The sequence below is a fragment of the Pelodiscus sinensis genome, chromosome 1 (assembly GCF_052426305.1).
Source record: "Pelodiscus sinensis isolate ZL-2025 chromosome 1, ASM5242630v1, whole genome shotgun sequence".
NCBI classification, from domain to species: Eukaryota; Metazoa; Chordata; order Testudines; family Trionychidae; genus Pelodiscus; species Pelodiscus sinensis.
Window position 1 is genome coordinate 87,989,684 of NC_143052.1, and position 19,790 is coordinate 88,009,473.

A 19,790-nucleotide genomic window follows, 5' to 3' on the forward strand; every position below is an offset into this window, starting at 1 on the left:
CAAACACTTGCACTCGCCTTATATATTCGATGAGCCGACCTGAAAGAAAACTCGGATGAAAAGTGGCGCGATGTCTATTGTTCTTTCCTTCTTCCGCTCTCTTGTTGCTGTTAGATTGAGAGGCTGTTTATTAACCCCTTTTGTTCCTTTCTCCTACCGCACTCACCATTGTATGTACGTTACATAATTTATACTCCGCAAATTTTCTGATTATATTTCAATTATATTTTATACCAAGACTCACTATCGATTCCAACCTGTAATGATTCCTACATCTACTGAATCCAAATTTATGACAATATCTGCTACTCTCTGAATTGCTTAAACCAAGAGTCTCTTTAAAATTGCACTTTTTCTTTTCTATTACTGTAGTTTTTCTATCTGGGCGGTATTCAGATGACAGTGCTTCATATTTGTCGATATTTTCTTTGGACAATACTTCTCTGATTATTCAGTGACTTGCACTCTGCGGCAAAAACTGGCCAATCAGGTTTTGCCTCCATTTTGGAGCGTACACAATTTGATAAGTAGAGTTATTTATAATTTATCATACGGCATATCCATATTTCGTAATTTTTTCCATTTAGAGGTATTTTTATTCTTTTTTTTCACTATGTACAAAAGAGTTACTTAATTTGAACGACTGCAGAAATAATCAGAAAATAGGACTCCTTTCCCATTCCACAGAAAGGAAGACATTCCTCTTCTTCACAGGCATAAATTGTTTTCTTCTCTGGAGAGTTGAGTTTCTAAATTGCAAATGTAGAAACTGAGAAAAATACTTTAAATTACTACTGTATTATATGCATTGACATTTCAAAACAATGCAATTTAGCTATGAATCTGCTGCTCTTTACAAAGCATGGATGGGCAAGATTAGAAGGCATTTCTCAAAAACACAAAGAAATCTGTCTTTTCCTCTTTCTCATTCTCTATTGCCCTCTGATGGAAATTCATTTTCAATCTATAGAAGTTGTAAAAGACATAAAAATTGGTTTATCATTCAGTACTTACTGCTAATAAATAATTAATATTAGATAATAATTATAATTAATCATAATTAATACAAGAAAATAAACAATTACCATGTAAAAATAATATTAGAGAGACAGAGTGTGTGACATAATATCTTTTATTGGATCAATTTCTGTTCCTGAAAGAGACAAACTTTCTTTGCGATCAGTCTTTTGACAGTATAAACTGTCCATTAAAATATATCATGCCACCCACCTTGTCTGTCTAAGATCCAAAGACCAACTCACCTTGCAAACAACCACAAAGTATACTTTTCTGTTAAACATGAAAAACAACAAATGGTCTGGTAGCACTTTATAGACTAACAAAACATGTAAATGGTATCATTAGGTTTCGTGGGCACAGCCCACTTCTTCTGGTCATCTGAAGAAGTGGGCTGTGCCCACGAAAGCTCATGATACCATCTACATGTTTTGTTAGTCTATAAAGTGCTACCAGACCATTTGTTGTTTTTTAAGTTTATCCTGTACAGCAGGGGTTCTCCAGCTTTGTGATACTACGACGCCCCTCTAAGTTGCTTGCGATCCCCCTCTAAGTTGCTGCAACCCCCCTCTAAGTTGCTCGCAACCCCCCCCCCCGGGGGGTCGAGACCCACAGTTTGAGAAACGCAGCTATACAGACTAACTCGGCTATCCCCTGAAGTTATTTTTCTGTTGTATAAGCTTATTAAGTGTTATTCTCAACAGTATTTCTATGTAAGTATGCATGCATGTGTGTGTGTGTGTGTGTGTGTGTGTGTGTGAGATACATTTTTAGTATCACTTCAAATCTATTCCAAAATTCCAGGGATTGTTATAAGGATCAATATCCAGAAACATAAATATTTGGGGGTAAAACTGGAAACCAAGAGAGGTAATGGGAGATCCATTCTTTTTCCCAGCCACAGTTTCAGATACCTGCAATTGGCTGTAGCTCAAATAAGAAGTTGATGGCATTCAGGAATGCTTTCAGACATAATACCTGTAGCTGAGTGCCATCCATTCCCTCACCAGCATTTAATGTGTAGACACCATAGAGTAATTATCACCCATATGGGGGAGAAAGAATAATGGCACAGAGGAGTGAGGTGGGAGGAGAGGAAGGAGTGAGGAATAATGTAGTTCAAAGAGCCTCTGGCATGGAGGGGAGATATAAGGGAAGGGACAAACAGGGCACGCAGAACCCCTGGGGATGAAGGAGATTTGGGGGAATCTTGGTATGGGACAGGGGCAAAGAGGAATACATAGCCCCTACCTCCCCGTTTAGCATAAGAACATGAGAACAGCCATACTGGGTCAGACCAAAGATCCATCTAGCCCAGTATCCTGTCTGCTAACAGTGGCCAATACCAAATGCCCCAAAGGGAAGGATCACAACAGGTAATCCTAATGTGATCTCTCCCCTGTCACCCACCTCTGGAGAAACAGAGGTTAGGGAGACCATTTCTACCCATCCCTGGCTAATAGCCATTGATGGACCTAACCTCCATGAATCTATCTAGCTCTTTTTTTAACCCTGTTAAAATTCTAGACTTCACCTCATAATCTGGCAAGGAGTTCCACAGGCTGACTGTGCACTGAGTGCAGAAAACTTCCTTTTGTTTGTTTCAAACCTGTTGCCTATTAATTTCATTTGGTGACTCCTAGTTCTTTTATTGTGGGACTAAGTAAATAACTTTTCCTTATTCACTTTTTCCATACCAGTCATGATTTTATAGACCTGTAATATACCTTCCCCTTAGTCTTTTCTTTTCTAAGCTAAAAAGTCCAAGTCTTTTTAATCTCTCTTCATATAGGACCTGTTCCAAACCCCTAATAATTTTTGTTGCCCTTTTCAGAACATTTTCCAATGCCAATATATCTTTTTTTGAGATGAGATGACCACATCTGTATGAAATATTCAAGATGTGGGCGTACCATGATTTTATATAGAGGCAATAAGATGTTCTCTATCTTATTCTCTATCCCTTTTTTAATGACTCCTAACATTCTATTTGTTTTTTTTAATGCTGCTGCACACTGAGTGGATGTTTTCAGAGAACTATACACAATTACTCCAACTCCAACTACTCTCTTGAGTAGTTGTAGCCAAATTAGTCTCCATCATATTCTATATATAGTTGGGATTATTTTTTTTCCAATGTGAATTACTTTACATTTACCAACATTAAATTTCATTTGCTATTTTGTTGCCCAGTCACTTAGTTTGGTGAGATCTTTTTGAAGCTCTTTACAGTCTGCTTTGGTCTTAGCTTACATGAGCAGTTTAGTATCATCTGCAAATTTTGCCCCCCTCACTGTTTACCCATTTCTCTAGATCATTTATAAGTAAGTTGAATAGGATGGGTCCCAGGACACACCTTTGGGGCACCCCACTAATTATCTCTCTCCTTTCGGAAAACTTACCATTTATTCCTACCTTTTATTTCCTGTCTTTTAACCAGTTATCAGTCCATGAAAGGATTTTCCCTCTTATCCCATGACAACTTACTTTACTTAAACAAAAAACAGGACTATGTAGCACTATAAAGACTAACAAGATGGTTTATTAGGTGATGAGCTTTCGTGGGCCAGACCTACTTCCTCAGATCAAATAGTGGAAGAAAATTGTCACAACCATATATACCAAAGGATACAATTAAAAAAATGAACACATAAGAAAAGGACTATACTTTATTTAAGAGCGTTTGGTGAGAGACCTTGTGTCACGTTATTGGTTTGTGAGGGGAGCAGCTGGGTAACTGCTGCACCCATGGGGGGTGTTTGCCCCAAAAGTGGTACAAAGGGGGCCCATGTGAGGGGTCAAACAAAAGCTTACTTTCTTCTGATTCTGTATCTGCTCTTTATATATCTGTATAATGTCTGTGTGTGGAGTTAGGGATCTGTACTCTGTATGGAAGTTAGGGATCTGAAGTCTCTCTGAATGTGCTTGAGTAATGGGCTAGGAATATTTGCCTATGGACATGCTAATGAGCGAAGCTCCAGGGAACAATGGGCCTCTGAAGGCAAAAGACACACCTGGCCACTGGCCATGTGACTCTAGCCAGCCTGGAAGAAACCAGGAAGGAGGTATAAATTTGCCATGTGGCCATCTCCATCTGGTACTCAGCTCAGCACTTCATCCCAGAGGCAGAAGTGCAGGGATCGAAGAGCAGGAAAGAACTGTGGACCCATCCTGACCTAGGATGTGCAACAAGGACTTTTAAGCCAGCAGTTATAACATCTTTGCTGCAAGGCTGCATCGAGAACTGGGAGATTCAATGCATGTAATGTATGATACTTTAGCAACCTTACTCTCATGCTTTTCTTTCTTGTAGTAATAAACCTTTAGATGGTAGATTCTAAAGGCTTGGCTCAGCGTGATTTGTGGGTAAGATCCAGAGTGTAAATTGATCGGGGATCGGTGGCTGGTTTCTTGGAACTGGACAGAACTTGTTCGGGTAAGGTGAGATTGGGTTCTAAGACCCCTCACCTGTGTATGAGGCCCGGGGCCATCTGGGCTACGGATATTGCTGGGGTGTCGGTGGGGTTTTGCTCGCGAGGCTTCAGGCAGGCAGCTGAAGCGCTCTGTGGGACTGGTTTGTGGCCCCAAATTTGAGCAATTCACCCTGAGCGGACGCCCTCAGCTGTGCCCAGACCCGTCCTGGTCCGTCACACCTTGTCAAAGGCTTACTGGAAATCTAAGTATACTATATCCACTGGATCCCCCTTGTTCACATGTTTGTTGACCTCCTCAAAGAACTCTAGCGCTGTGTCTACATTGGCACCCTTTTCCGGAAAAGGGATGCTAATGAGACAAGTCAGAATTGCAAATGCCGTGGGGGATTTAAATATCTCCCGCGGCATTTGCATGAACATGACTTCCGCTTTTTTCCGGCTCGGGGCTTTGCCGGAGAAAAGCGCCAGTCTAGACGGGAACTTTCGGAAAATAAAGCCTTTTCTGGAAGATCCCTTATTCCTCTAAAATCAGGAATAAGGGATCTTCCGGAAAAGGCTTTATTTTCTGAAAGATCCCGTCTAGACTGGCGCTTTTCTCCGGCAAAGCCCAGAGCCGGAAAAAAGTGGCAGCCATATTCATGCAAATGCCGCGGGGGATATTTAAATCCTCCGCTGCATTTGCAATTCTGACTTGTCTCATTAGCATCCCTTTTCTGGAAAAGGGTGCCAATGTAGACACAGCCTAGCAGATTAGTAAGGCATAATTTCCCTTTATAGAAACCATGTTCACTTTCCCCAACAAATTATATTCATCCACGTGTCTGACAATTTTATTCTTCACTATAGTTTCAAGTAATTTGCCCAGTACTGACGTTAGACTTACTGGTCTATAATTGCCAGGATCATCTCTAGAGCCCTTTTTAAATATTGGTGTCACATTAGCTATCTTCCAGTCATTAACAACAAATGGTCTGGTAGCACTTTATAAGAACGTAAGAACATAAGAATGGCTGTCCTGGGTCAGACCAAATGTCCATGTAGGCCAGTAGCCTGTCTGCCAACAGTGGCCAGCTTCAGGTGCCCCAGAGGGGTTGGACGGAAGACAGTGATCAGCGATTTGTCTTGTGCCATCCATCTCCAGCCTCTGACAAACAGAGGCCAGGGACACCATTTCTATCCCCTGGCTAATTGTCTTTTATGGACCTTACCTCCATGAACTAGACTAACAAAACGTGTAGATGGTATCATGAGCTTTCGTGGCCACAGCCCACTTCTTCAGATGACCGGAGTTTTGAGTTTAGGATGTGCAGACCCAAAATAAATAGGACAGAAGGGGGAGGAAGGCAAGGAAAAAAAGGAGGGGGTGGGAGACAGGGAGCAGAGGGCATAGAAAATTCAGGAAGGCAGAGTGAAACAGTAAGTATCTGAAGATTGAGTAGTTAAAATGAAGCAGATAAGAATCAAAATCAATTGATAGTATCCTTCCTGACAGGAATATACAAAAATAGCTGTTTGCACCTTCACTGACTGTTGTTAGGCAGATAGTGTCCAAGGTTGTTTGCCCCACTGGTTGTTTAGCCGGCTTCCTGCTGTCATACCTCGGTGTTTTCGTACCTCGGTACCTTCGGTGGTCTGGACTGTCAGTGTCAGCGTCGTCTGGTCAGGGTTGTCCTGGCGCGCTCCTGACAGGACCTCTACTCCGTTGTTAAACTTTCGGCTGCGTGCGTAACAATCGGTACTCCCTTTATCTAGAGCGTTAGACCCCGTGCACTTGGGTCAACACAAAAGATCTCTGAGAGGCCCCGGAAACGACAGATGCAGGCAAGGTTTGAAATCAATCGAGCAGGTTTATTGTCAAATGCGAAGCTCTACCAGTTGGTAACAGAGATCAGTACAATGTTACACCACTGGGCACTATGGCCCGCGTTGACAAGGTACCAACACCGGGCAGGCCTATTGCCATATAACAGATATTAACAGCAGTTAGTCAAAGTTAAGCTACTGTGCACTCTGTAAGTTTAGGCAATGACACCTGCCGTTCAGGCGCCTAGTGCGCCCCTCCCAAGGTCGGCCGGAGAGCACCCTCTGCGGTGTCCTTTTATAGACAGGTACAAACAACTTACATCATTTCTTTACGCACCAGGTTACCACCCTCTGTTGCCTAGTTACCACCCCTCACCTTATGGAAGGGGGGCTTACTTACTATCCTTCATGCTGTCAATTTCGACCCAGTCCTGAACCTAGGTCGGTATGTGCATTAGTTTTTAGGGAGTTTTTGTACCAAGACATTTCTTATTAAGATGTTCCAATACTCCCCTTTGGCTCACAGTCTGTACCCAGTACCTCCCTGTGTCTTTCCATGCTCGACCTAACTTACACAATCACACAATTATCAATAGGGCCTCTTTCTTGGCTCCTGTTACTGAACCAAAGTCTTGCTCACTAGATTGCAGGTCTGTTGCTGTTTTCATGTTACAGGCTTCTATTTAGGCCTGCTGACTCCATGTTACTGACCCTCAACTTACTACACCTGCTTTTGATGTACTTTAAAAAAAAATACTATTATTTTTTGAGGTTTTGGCTAGCAGTTCTTCATATTCCTTTTTGGCTTTTCTTATTTTATTCTTATACTTAATTTATGGTCCTTTTTATTTTCCTCACTAGGATTTGACTTCCACTTTTTAAAAGATATGTTTTTATCTGTCACTGCTTCTTTTACCTGGTTTACAAGCCAAAGTGGCACTTTTTTATTCTCTTACTGTGTTTTTTAATTTGGGGTGTAGATTTAAATTGGGCCTATATTATGATGTCTTTGAAGTTTCCATGCAGCTTGCAGAGATTTTACTTTTGTCACAGTACCTTTTAATTTCTGTTTCACTAGCTTCCTCATTTATGTGTAGTTCCCCTTTTTGAAATTAAATGCCACAGTGTCCGGCTGCTGAGATGTTTTTCCCACCACAGGAATGTTAAATGTTATTATATTGTCACTATTTACAAGCGGTCCAGTTATATTTATCTCTCAAACCAGCTCCTGCGCTCCACTTAGAACTAAATCAAGAATAACCTCTCCCCTTGTGTGTTCCAGAACCAGCTGCTCCAAGAAGCAGTCATTTAAGATAACAAGAAATATTATCTCTGCATCCCATCCTGAGATAATGTGTACCCAGTCAATATGGGGATAGTTGAAATCTCTCACTATTATCAGGTTTTTTAATTTGATAGCCTCTTTAATCATCCTTAGCATTTCATAGTCACTATCACTGTCCTGATCATATATTTGATAATATACCCCTACTGCCATATTCTTATTATTGGAGCATGGAATTACTATCTATAGAGATTCTGTGGAACATTTTGGCTCATTTAAGATTTTTACTTCATTCGAGTCTACATTTTTTTTCACGTATAGTGCCACTTCCCCACCAGCATGACCTGTTCTGTCCTTCCAGTATATTTTGTACTCTGGTATGACTGTGTCCCATTGATTGTTCTCATTCCACCAAGTTTCCATGACACCTATTATATCAATATGCTCCTTTAAAACTAGGTACCCTAGTTCACTGATTTTACTATTTAAGACTTCTCGCATTTGTGTATAAGCACTCTAATAATTTATCATCATTTATTTGTCTGCCATTTTTTATGTGTTAGACCCGTGGTCCCCAACACGGTGCCCGCGGGTGCCATGGCGCCCGCGGGGGCATTTCAATGCGCCCGCCAGGTGTTCGGGGCTGGCCTGGCCCCGGGCACATGGCGCACAGGTGCTTGCGGGGGGAGCGCGCTTGGCGGGGAGAGCGCCGGGTACTCGGTGGGAGGGGGGGGAGCACCAGCTCCGGGCACGCGGCACTCGGCGGGAGGGGGGGGGAACGCCGGCCCCGGGCGTGCGGCCCTTGGAGGGGGCCCTGCCCCCGGGCGCGCAGCTATGGGGGGGCCCCGCCCCCGGGCGCGCGGCTAGGTGGGGCCCCGCCCCCTGGCGCCCGGCGGGCAAACGGCCACGCCCCCTGGCGCCCGACAACCTAAAAAGGTTGGGGACCACTGTGTTAGACTCTTTTTATTTTGATTGTGTTCCATCTGATCCAAACCACACTTCCATCCTCTCCTCCTGACTAGAACACTGAGCATCTCTATTAATACAACCTCCCCTAATAAACGTCTCTGTCCGATCCATGTGCTTCTCCGCACCAGTAGGCTTTCCCCCAGCCCTTAGTTTAAAAAATGTTCTACAACCTTTTTAATGATAAATGTCAGCAGTATGGTTCCATTTTGGTTTAGGTGGAGCCCATCCTTCCTGTATAGGCTCCCCTACCCCAAAAGTTTCCCCAGTTCCTAACAAATCTAAACTCCTGCTCTCTACACCACTGTCTCTTCCACACATTTACACTGAATGTCTGCCTGCCTATCTGGCCCTGCGCATGGAACTGGAAGCATTTCAGAGAACGCTACCATAGAGGTCCTGGATTTCAAACTCTTTCCTAGCAGACTAAATTTGGCCTCCAGAACCTCTCTTCTACCCTTCCTAATATCATTGGTAGCTACATGCACCATGACCATCTGCTCCTCCCCAGAACTACAGATAAGACTATCTAGATGTCTCGAGCGATCTGCAATCTTCGCACCAGAAAGGCAAGTCATCATACGGTTCTCCTGGTCATCACAAACCCAGCTATCTATGTTTCTAATGGTTGAATTCCCCATGACTAACACCTGCCTTTTCCTAATGATTGGAGTTCCCTCCCCCGGAGATGCATCCTCAGTACGAGAGGTTACCATAACATCCTCTGGAAGGAGGATCCCAATTATGGGATCATTTCCCTCTGCTCTAGTTGAATGTTCTCCTTCCCTGAACCTTTCATCCTCCTTAAAAGCACAGGGGGTGGGACAGTTCTACAGTGTCCCGGAAAGCCTCTCAGCCTCCCTTAGCTCCTCCAGTTCAGCCAGCCTGGCCTCCCAAGCCTGCATCCAGTCTCTGAGGGCTGGGAGCTCCTTGCACTGAATGCACACATACAACAAACGTCCACAGGGCAGGTAATCATATCTGCTACATTGATTGCAATAAACAGGATAACCCCTACTCTGCTGCTGGGCTTCTGCCTGCATTCTCTTCTACAGCTACTTAGGTTATTGATAGGGTTTTTATTTAAATTGGGAAGTTTTGTTTTTAGTTTAGTGTAAAAGTTTTAACGAATGATAAGCGTACCTCACCCGCTTCCAAACTCCCTCTCAAAACTCCCTGTTAGCTGCCTCTGTTGGCAAAGCTCCATAGTCACTTACTCACAGACTTTATAAAGCTTTGGCCTTCCTGATAGCCTCACCCCCTCGCTAAGGCTCAACCAATGCATAGAGGGTTCTAGATTTCAAATCCTCATTTAGAAGCTTACAGCTTCCAACTGTCGGACACAGCACAGGGTCCTTCAAACAAACAGCTCAGCACTTGACTCTCCAAACAGAAAGACAAACAAGCTCAGCCCAGAGTTTCTTTCAGGCAACTAGCAAATAACCCCCAAACACAAACACACACTACAGATAGCATCTTACCTCAAGGGTCCCATATTCATTCCTCCTTCACTTGGAGAGCTCCCTCCTGAAATTCCGTGTTAGCTGCCTGGTATCTTACTCACAGGCTTTATACAGCCCTGGCCTTCCTGATAGCCCCACCCTTGGCTAAACAGGAGGGAAAGGTGCGGAAGAAGAGATAACAGAGCCCTTGCCATAGTGGGAAGAGGTAAATGAGAGAGGAAGGAGATAACAAGGGTTGACATTGTGTCTGCTGCTCTGTGGGAGAAGATGAGAGGGGAAATGGTACACACAAAACTCTTTTCATAAGGGAGAAATGGGGGAACAATGGAATAGATGGAGTGGGAAAAGGGGAAATAAGGACCACTTAAGGAGCTCCTGCTATCAGAGAGGGATTGGAGACCCTGGAATTGGGACAATATAGGGTCCCTGGTGGGGTAGGAATAGAAAAGGGATCCAGGGAACGGTGGCACAGAGTCTGTATCAGAGGAGAGATTGGGGAAACCTGTTATGAGGAAAGGAGAGAGGGGCGTTGGAATGGAATGCACATTGATTACTTCCACTATGGCAGGGAAAGGAATGGGAGATCCTGGAATGGAGGGAAGAGGAAATGGGAGGAAGGCACACGGAAATTATTGTTAAATACAGATTACGGGAACCTATTATGAAATAATTGACACACAGATTACCTGGCATAGTAGAGATGGGTGGGAACACACAGAATCCTGGAAGGTGTAGGGAATGATACTGGGAATAGCTGCAGGGCTCCCTTAAAAAGAGGGGAATAGGGAGGTGGTATACAAGCGATGAAGTATGCTATTTTCTAGTGTACTTCTGTCAGTCTCATTTTAGGATTATCTGTGTTTGACATATTCATTTATTTCTACTACCACCAGGTAGAGGAATACATATTGACAGTAGAATCTCAGTTACACAATATAGGCTTGCTAAATATGAGGCCTAACTATTGGGAAACCATTTTATTATTCATAATGTTCTTAGTTATTGCCATGACTCCTCTTCTTCCCCCCCCCCCCCCCGGTACATCAAGGTGACACATTGGTACCTCAGTCAAGTACCTTGTAATTTTAGATATTGTTCAAGGAGGTGACAGGGACAGACCAGGTTGTAAAACTCTGTCTGAAATATAGTGTGATACAACGTGGAGACAGAACAAGGAAATTTTAAAAATAATAAAACAAAACAATGTATTTCATTTTTAATAAATTCAGCATTAACTTTCCATGTAAATTAAACTTTATTTTTCCATCCAGGAAGTTACAAATATGAAGCATAAGATAAATGTTTATACTGTATGAACAGGGTGAAAACATGTAATGGTTTCAGTTCATACCTCATTGAAATCGGTAGGTATGAGCTCATCCTTCAATTAACATAATTGTAAATATAAGCCCCCATTTAAAACAAGGTGAATGTGAACCAACTCAGGAGCTTTTGCTGGGTCTTGTTTTTTGGGAAAAGGCAGTAGAAGAGGGTGTAGAAGGAAAAATCTCACAGGAACTAAGGCCTCACCAACAAGAATAGGATGAGAGAGATAGCTTGAAGGAGTAACTAAAAAGTGTGTGGCTTTCCATGGAAGAAACCTAGGGAGAGGACAGTCACAAGGTCAGGTGTCACAAGAAAAGATGGCTGGTAAGTGAGCAGCGTGGCAGGGGAGAGAAGATATTAAGACTATCTCTACATTATTACACAAAAGTTTCTAATGTAGCTTAAGTCTAGAAAAATCTCTTGTCCTCTAGAACAGTGTTTCAAACCTTTTTTTTAATATTAAAGTATCCCTTTTTAAAAAACAATAAATAGTAAGTACCCCCAGTACCTATGGTTTTCAGACACATTTTTCTACCATTGCAACACATTTGTTTAAGCAAGTGAATAATAGCTGGGTGGGGATGAAATTTTTGGCAGGTAAAAAGCACAAAAGCTATATTAAGCGCTGTAAAACTTAAAACAAAAATTAAGTTTTCTCCAGATTTCAGTTGAGTTACGCCCCAGATTTCTCTCATACCACTGGTTGAGAAACACTGCTCTAAAATCAATTGAACTTTCCTGTCTCTTTGCTCCTTACATTCTGCTTTTTCCCCACACCTTTTTTAAAAATGCTAGTACTATAGTAATAAATACATTAATATGACGCATGTATTAATATTACTATTGAATGTTTTACATTGTTTTCGCAATTTGTGATTTTTGCTCTTCAATCACAAGTTACGGACGTGTTACAGCTCTTTTCAATGTGCATGTGGTGGCTCTTAAAAGAGCCTTGAAGTGTTTGCAATAGTTTTCGCATAGCCATCATGCAGGGATGCAGCTTTTAAGCCCTCTCGCCACGGATACGCCGAGCTAACTGGATGTCCTTGGGCATGATGGTGACTCGCTTAGCGTGAATGGCGCACAGGTTGGTGTCCTCAAAGAGCCCCACCAAGTAGGCTTCACTCGCCTCCTGCAAGGCCATAACAGCCGAGCTCTGGAAGCGCAAGTCGGTCTTGAAGTCCTGGGCGATTTCTCGCACCAGGCGCTGGAAGGGCAGCTTGCGGATCAGCAGCTCGGTAGATTTCTGGTAGCGGCGGATTTCTCGCAGGGCGACGGTACCGGGGCGATACCGATGAGGCTTTTTCACTCCCCCAGTGGCAGGCGCGCTCTTCCGAGCAGCTTTAGTGGCCAGCTGCTTACGGGGGGCTTTGCCACCGGTGGACTTACGGGCGGTCTGCTTGGTCCTGGCCATTTCGGGCAATAAAACTTCTCAACCTGAGATGAGTATTTGCTCCGGAGGTATTTATAGAAAAATCCATCTCTTTGATTGGCTTGAGAAGAAGCCAAACTTCATTGGCTGATTTGAAAATTTGTAAAACCCGCGCCTTGCTTTGAAAAGAAAAACGATCATTAGTCTCTATTCCCGCCAACATTACCTGATAGTCCGAAATTTACGATTCTTGGTGCACACCAGCGTCCCGTTTTTCTGCAATTTTTTTTCTTGGTGAAACCCCATCGCCATACAAAATCCTTATCTCCCAGATTTATCTTTTTGTATTTATATTTATTTTAACATGGAACGGTTTGTTAATCTGTATACATCCGCGTCCTCTCAAGATGATCTATCGTCAGGCGCACCGATCTCAGAAGAAGGGAATTAAATCACAAAATATTTAAGGAACAGCGAATCTCTGGGTACTTTGTTTTAGTTCTTATTTTAGTTAGCAGATTTTTCAGAAGATGAAGCACTACTCCAGACTACTCGTCTCCCTTTCATACCGAAGGGCATAATATTTTTAATTAAATAATCTCTTTACTGTCCTTCCATACTGGTTTAAACTTCCAAGATATTACGACCCGGGACGTTTTAAATACTAATCTCTTGCAACGTTTAAATAGTATAAACATTTTTATCTGCACTTTCATCTTGATCTATCTTCTTTCAGAAGAAATCACGTGTTTAAACATGCTCCTTCAGGAGCAAGAAAATAGTGCACAACTCAGTTATAAATTTTGCTTTCTTTCTCTTTCTTCCCTCTTAATACAAACAACAGAATCACATTTATTTTTCAATTAGATCAAACATCACATAAAAACTGCTCAGGGCATTTGCTTATTTTTTTTTACATACCTCATCCCGAAATATATACAATCATTGCTTTTTTTAAAAATGTTATTTTCTTCAGATTTATCAGAATAAGGGTTTTGAAAAGACTGGAGAAGAAATGTTTTTGTTTTGTTTTTGAAAGTCACATAGTACATTCTGAACGAGTAGTTAAGGCATTCTACAAATGCTATAAATTGTTTATATATTTCTAATATTCTCTGTTAAGCAAAACCAGAGGATTTTCACTAGCTAATCTTTATAGAGGTAGGGATTTTCAAATTCAATCATAGGTTTTATACCTTTCCCAGTACCCAGATAGAAATCACAAAGAATTTGACCCCTTTCCCTCACTCAGTTCTCACCTTTGAACCATGGACCTGAGCCAGCCCATGTGCAAAGAATGTCCAAAACCATTCTAACCCCTTTATACAATTACATTACGGCAATTCTCCTGTAAGGCCGTTTTAGAGAGACAGAATGGTTGGCTCTTACATCATTCAAACAAGGTGAGTATGAATGTATCTTACAAGTCTGTTTCTTGAAACATTATTTCAAATGCAAATTGTTTTAAATACTTCAGCAATGCTTTCTTTCTAGCCTGAGCAAGGATCCAGTTGATGAGAGTCTACTGTCACTCAACTTTATTCCACTCTGCTCATCTGAATTTTGCTCAGGAAGGCTCATGATTCTTTCTCTCTCTCTCTCAGATTTGTTAGTTTTGATGCCACAGGACTATTCATTGTTTTTGCAAAATAATGTTTTGTAAGGCCCTACAGATATCCCCAGTCACAGTATTATGTACCTCAGAAATTATTTAGAAAAATCCTTTTCTCAATAAAAGGTTTAACATTTTAAATCTCATCACAAACATATAATAAGTTTCAACTTATCAAGGATCCACCTTTTTCCCACATATTTGACATGAAGGTGAAAAATAAAAAGATAACTGCTGTGATGCAACTATTTCTAATCCAGCCCACTGAGAATAATTTCTAGCTTCCAATACACAGGTAGGAGTACTAAAAGTATTTTTACTGAGTTCTTTATTTAAAATATAGAATGTACTCCCCTCCCAGTTAAAGAAGAAGCTACTAAAATATTAGTTCTTATTAGGAAAGTGAAGAATCTCTGATTTGCTTTTAATGGGGTGGCGGGAAGAACAGCCACCAGTTCTGTAGAGTTGGTCCTGGTGGCTCTCACCATAGACTACATTACCATCCTTCAGTTTAATGTGTTCCGTATAGATGACAGGACAACGGACCATAATCTCCAAAAAAATCAGCCCCCCCCCCCCACACTCAGGAAAAGCTAAACTACACTACAATTTCTGACACAATATATTTTAACAAAGCATGATGTGAAATACCCCTTTTTCATACCAAACTGAAATACAGAAAATCACATTAGGAACTTTCTTAGTATTGCATTCACAGAGTATAGAAACTAAGTGATTGTCCAGGGAATGTAATTTATTCAAATAGCAACAATATAATTTGAAACTTTTACAAGAATGAAAATATATTGGATACAGGAATACTTAGATATACAAAATACTCCCATAAGTATTTCTAGCACAAACATCTCTGCAGAAATCTCTAACTAGTTATTTGTGTCATAGAATTAGAAATAAAAGATATAGTTCATGGAGATAGTTCTCAATCCATTTTCAAAGCCTCAAAGAAATTTCAGCTTCAAAATCATTTTATACAAAATTGATTCAAATCACAGGCTTTCTACCCTTTGGTGTGCACAAAAGAGCCAAGAATAAGATTTAATTTTAGTTGTGATTTTATGAACAACTATACCATTTTATTTCACAAGAAAAAAAGTTTTCTTTTCCCTAAATCTTTACAATTCCAAGGTTCAATTATTTATTGAAACTTCTTTAAACCCGCATTTACTCTCCTCAATTTGAAATCTACCTAATAAAATATCGCGTTTTCTCGTCACTGAGATAAGAAATTTATAAGGTACCTTTGGGGTAAAAAAAACCACTTGTTTGGAAAAGAAACCCACACAAATAGAGCGCGGAGACGAGTCCTATCTGCCTAGCTGGGCGGATTCCTAAAGCACCAATCACAAGACTCCTCTCGTGTATAAATACCAGGCAACTGAACTAATCCTGACCAGTCCAATAAGTTCTTTTGTTTATTCTTGGTAGTTTAAGGTATATACGTCACTATGTCCGAGACAGCGCCTGTTGCTGCGCCTGCTGTTTCTGCTACTGAGACAAAAGCCCCTGCTAAGAAGCCGAAGAAGGCGGGAGCCAGCGCTAAAGCCCGCAAGCCCTCCGGTCCCAGCGTCACCGAGCTGATCACCAAGGCGGTGTCCGCTTCCAAGGAACGCAAAGGGCTCTCCTTGGCCGCTCTCAAGAAGGCTCTGGCAGCTGGAGGATACGATGTGGAAAAGAGTAACAACCGCATCAAATTAGGTCTCAAGACCTTGGTGAGCAAAGGTACATTAGTGCAGACCAAAGGCACCGGCGCCTCTGGCTCTTTCAAACTTGGCAAGATGAACGCTGAGACCAAGGAAAAGGCTCCGAAAAAAAAGCCCACGGCAAAGCCCAAGAAACCAGCTACCAAGAAGCCCGCCAGCACAGCCAAGAAACCCAAAAAGGCTGCCATCGCGAAAAAAAGTCCAAAAAAGCCCAAGAAGCCAGTAGCTGCCGTGGCTAAGAAAGCCGCCAAAAGCCCACACAAGGTTAGAGTGGCTAAGCCCAAGAAAGTAGTAAAGAGTCCGGCTAAAGCCAAGACATTGAAACCGAAGGTGGCTAAGCCTAAGCCAACCAAGCCTAAACTAACAAAGGCTAAAAAGGCGGCTCCCAAGAAGAAGTAAATATTTGTCTTCTACATGAACCAAACGGCTCTTTTAAGAGCCACCTATCCCTTTCAAAAAAGAGCTGAAATAGCAAATTCACTTACCGGTAACCTCACATTGCTTTCCAACAAATTCCCTTTGTATTAACTGTTCTGTGTCAGAAACAGTCAGTACATATGTGGCCTCTGCTTTTGCCCACTAAAATGAGTTTGTATGTGAACAAATCTTTGCTGGTAGGAGGGACTTCAAGTTAGTAAATTTGAAAAACCCGCTCTGTGCAAGGATTGGCCATACTGAAGCCACGTTAAAATTTCAAAGTTGTCGTTCTATGGTCTATATTGCAAAATTCCCGCCTTTTTGCATTGGAAACCAAGCCGATTTTCAAAAGCACTGAGTTGTCTCCTATGAACATGTGTTTCAAAGCAAGGAATATTCTGTTGAAATTATGCAGCGACTACAGACCTATAGTATACGTTAACTTATTATAACTATGTTCTAGCCATTCGAGCTCTCAATCTATCTAGAGTATTGGTGTGAATGTGCCCTTTTTTGATTTTGTGAGTGGCTCTGAAAAGAGCCTTTGGGTTGGTTTTGGATTAGAGGTTTGTTTTCCTGATCAACTTCATTTACTCTTGGCTTTATGACTCTCGGTTTTCTTAGGCAGCAGCACTGCCTGAATGTTGGGGAGAACACCACCTTGAGCGATTGTGACTTTCCCCAGCAGCTTGTTGAGCTCCTCGTCGTTACGGATGGCGAGTTGCAGGTGACGGGGGATGATCCTGGTTTTCTTGTTGTCCCGAGCAGCGTTTCCAGCTAACTCGAGGATCTCAGCGGTCAGATACTCCAGCACAGCGGCCATATAGACCGGGGCTCCTGCTCCCACGCGCTCAGCATAATTACCTTTACGGAGCAAGCGATGCACTCGACCCACCGGGAACTGCAACCCAGCTCGCGAAGAGCGAGACTTTGCCTTTGCTCTCGCTTTGCCTCCTTGTTTGCCTCTGCCAGACATTATAAATCAGAAACTGAAACAACACTACTCGAGTAACAAACAAATTGAGTTCCATACACCCCACTGCCTGCCTTTATACCTTCTCTATATGCAGTCTTAAAACATTGTGATAGGCTGAAAAGTAGTAATTGTCTCAACAGCCAATAGTGGAAGAGATGCAATTCTGACCAATGAGAAGTTTCTTCATACTTTGGAATTCATCTATTGTCTGGGATCCAATAGGAAATCAGAACAGTTAAACGTCATTGTGCACAAAGTTCAATAAATACAGCCTTGACTGCTTTTGTTACTGCACGTTTGTTCTTTAATTACTATTTGTTGGCGTTAATAGGGTAAAAATGCCGGAGCCAGCGAAATCTGCTCCTGCGCCTAAGAAAGGGTCTAAGAAGGCTGTTACTAAGACTCAGAAGAAGGGCGATAAAAAGCGCAAGAAGAGCAGGAAGGAAAGTTATTCCATCTACGTATACAAAGTGCTGAAGCAAGTTCATCCAGACACCGGTATTTCTTCGAAAGCCATGGGTATCATGAACTCCTTTGTAAATGACATATTTGAGCGAATCGCTGGGGAAGCGTCTCGTTTAGCGCACTACAACAAACGCTCAACTATCACTTCACGGGAAATCCAGACTGCTGTGCGCCTACTACTACCAGGAGAGCTGGCTAAACATGCTGTATCTGAGGGTACTAAGGCTGTTACCAAGTACACTAGCTCCAAATAATATCTTGCCAGACTACATTTATAATCCAAAGGCTCTTTTAAGAGCCGCTTATTTTCTCATTGGAAGAGTTTTAATCACAAACCGTTGTTGCTTGTGTTTTTCAATTTATAAGAGTACTGTATACTTTAAATGTTTTATTCTCAGGTTACTTGTGACCTTTGCGTATGCCTGTAGTGGACTCTTCTGAATTCCATTGTCTCTTTCAATGTAAAGATCTCTGTTAGTTTCCTGTAAATAACACTTTAGAAAACCGGCTAATATGCTCTTCAGTACTCTTGCAGAATAATCACAAACTCGGCTAGCATGAATACCTTATTTCAAATAATAAAAATCCCATCTACCTGAATAATTGGCTTATGTGTAGTAGAAATGCTTTTCCCTTAATATATAACAGCAAGTAGGTTTACTGGCCTCCTACTAGCAGCCCAACTCTGAAAGCACAGCTCAAAAGCAGTTGCCACATGCCAGGTATTTTGTTTGAAATTCAGGATCTTGGAACTACCCATTAATGTGTTCCTCTGCTGTCCCCTCAACACTCAGTTCTACAAAACCGCCTTCCTTTCTCTGCCACGTTGGGCATATATTTTTTTATATCACTCCCTGTCTCCCTGTTTTTCTTTCAAAAAGTGATGAGGGATAGTTATGCAACCCTTTAAATGACACCAAATTAAAACATGAAACACAAAGAGGATGAAGAGATGTTTCAGGCTAGTCTAGGGTTAATTTACTATTATGCCAACCCCAGAATACTTTAAAAAACACACACACACTGTACAGGAGTTTGTAGTTCTGAATATTTTTAAAGAAGAAATACTGCGGAAGTTATTAACCAATCCTTTAGCAGCGCAGGCTTTTCCAACTAACCAATCGGTAAATCTTGCTCCCAATAGCCACACACAGAAGATCAGTTGGTCATTAATCACCCAATTCTCCACTCTCCTGTTCACTCACTTGCTATCTTCATCCTCATCCTTTGGAGACCAGAGCTGGTGTGATTCATGGAACAGCCTAAAAATAATCTTTCTCACAGGAATGGGGAAGAGCTCTGCTTTCCTTCCCCGGGAGATTATGCCTCTGGGAGACTGCTGCTGAAGGAAAGGGCCAAACAAACTACTCCATGGACATCAAAGACCACCTCCAACTAAAGGGTGCTTTAGGAAGTGTTTCTAGAACAACCTCGACTCTCGTTAAGGCCTTTTAACACTTTTCTTTAAATATATTATTTGAAAATGTAGCAAATGAAATATAGAAATAACTAACCAGTAATCAAGCTTGTGCTGTCTTGAGCTCTCTTACACCTAGTGACTTGCTCTCCAAGCATCCCCACCCCAATACGTGTCATGGAGCTACAGCGCAACATAGATAAAACTTCATAAGAGTAGCCGAGCTAGTCTGTACAGGATAAACTTAAACAACAAAAAGTCTGGTGGCACCTTAAAGACTAACAAAACATGTAGATCAGTGGTCACCAACCAGTAGATCAGGATCTACTGGTAGATCTTGGAGCCTCTGACAGGTGATCCTGACTGATTTGCCAAGAGGCTAACAAGGGCCTGAACTTCAGCTGCTCCTCCCCACACTTCTGCTCATCTCCTGCCCTTTGTCTTGGAGCTGTCCCTTCCCCTGGGAAGCCTCCTGCTTGCTGGGCAGGGCTGGGGAGGGAGAAAACGGGTGCTGAT

At 42.0% G+C, this 19,790-nt stretch overlaps 4 protein-coding genes across 4 annotated transcripts; 2 read left to right on the forward strand and 2 right to left on the reverse strand.

Annotated features, from left to right (window-relative positions):
- Positions 1-12,224: 12,224 nt before the first annotated feature.
- Positions 12,225-12,918, reverse strand: LOC102451513 (histone H3). The gene has a single exon (XM_006125911.4). The coding sequence runs from the start codon at positions 12,706-12,708 to the stop codon at positions 12,298-12,300; it is 411 nt and encodes a 136-aa protein (XP_006125973.1). The 5' UTR covers positions 12,709-12,918; the 3' UTR covers positions 12,225-12,297.
- Positions 12,919-15,701: 2,783 nt separating this feature from the next.
- LOC102451269 (histone H1.01-like) lies at positions 15,702-16,584 on the forward strand. Its single transcript, XM_075934867.2, has one exon. It carries the CDS (start codon positions 15,745-15,747, stop codon positions 16,396-16,398), a length of 654 nt encoding a protein of 217 aa, XP_075790982.2. The 5' UTR covers positions 15,702-15,744; the 3' UTR covers positions 16,399-16,584.
- A 357-nt stretch (positions 16,585-16,941) lies between these two features.
- LOC102451028 (histone H2A type 2-C) lies at positions 16,942-17,449 on the reverse strand. Its single transcript, XM_006125909.5, has one exon. The coding sequence runs from the start codon at positions 17,390-17,392 to the stop codon at positions 17,003-17,005; it is 390 nt and encodes a 129-aa protein (XP_006125971.1). The 5' UTR covers positions 17,393-17,449; the 3' UTR covers positions 16,942-17,002.
- Positions 17,450-17,652: 203 nt separating this feature from the next.
- Positions 17,653-18,421, forward strand: LOC102451747 (histone H2B 1/2/3/4/6). Its single transcript, XM_025186055.3, has one exon. The coding sequence runs from the start codon at positions 17,731-17,733 to the stop codon at positions 18,109-18,111; it is 381 nt and encodes a 126-aa protein (XP_025041840.1). The 5' UTR covers positions 17,653-17,730; the 3' UTR covers positions 18,112-18,421.
- Positions 18,422-19,790: the final 1,369 nt, after the last annotated feature.

Excerpts from the sequence above, each read along its gene's own strand:
- LOC102451513 (XM_006125911.4), bottom strand. The coding sequence starts at position 12,708 with ATGGCCAGGACCAAGCAGACCGCCCGTAAGTCCACCGGTGGCAAAGCC.
- LOC102451747 (XM_025186055.3), top strand. The coding sequence starts at position 17,731 with ATGCCGGAGCCAGCGAAATCTGCTCCTGCGCCTAAGAAAGGGTCTAAG.
- LOC102451269 (XM_075934867.2), top strand. The coding sequence starts at position 15,745 with ATGTCCGAGACAGCGCCTGTTGCTGCGCCTGCTGTTTCTGCTACTGAG.
- LOC102451028 (XM_006125909.5), bottom strand. The coding sequence starts at position 17,392 with ATGTCTGGCAGAGGCAAACAAGGAGGCAAAGCGAGAGCAAAGGCAAAG.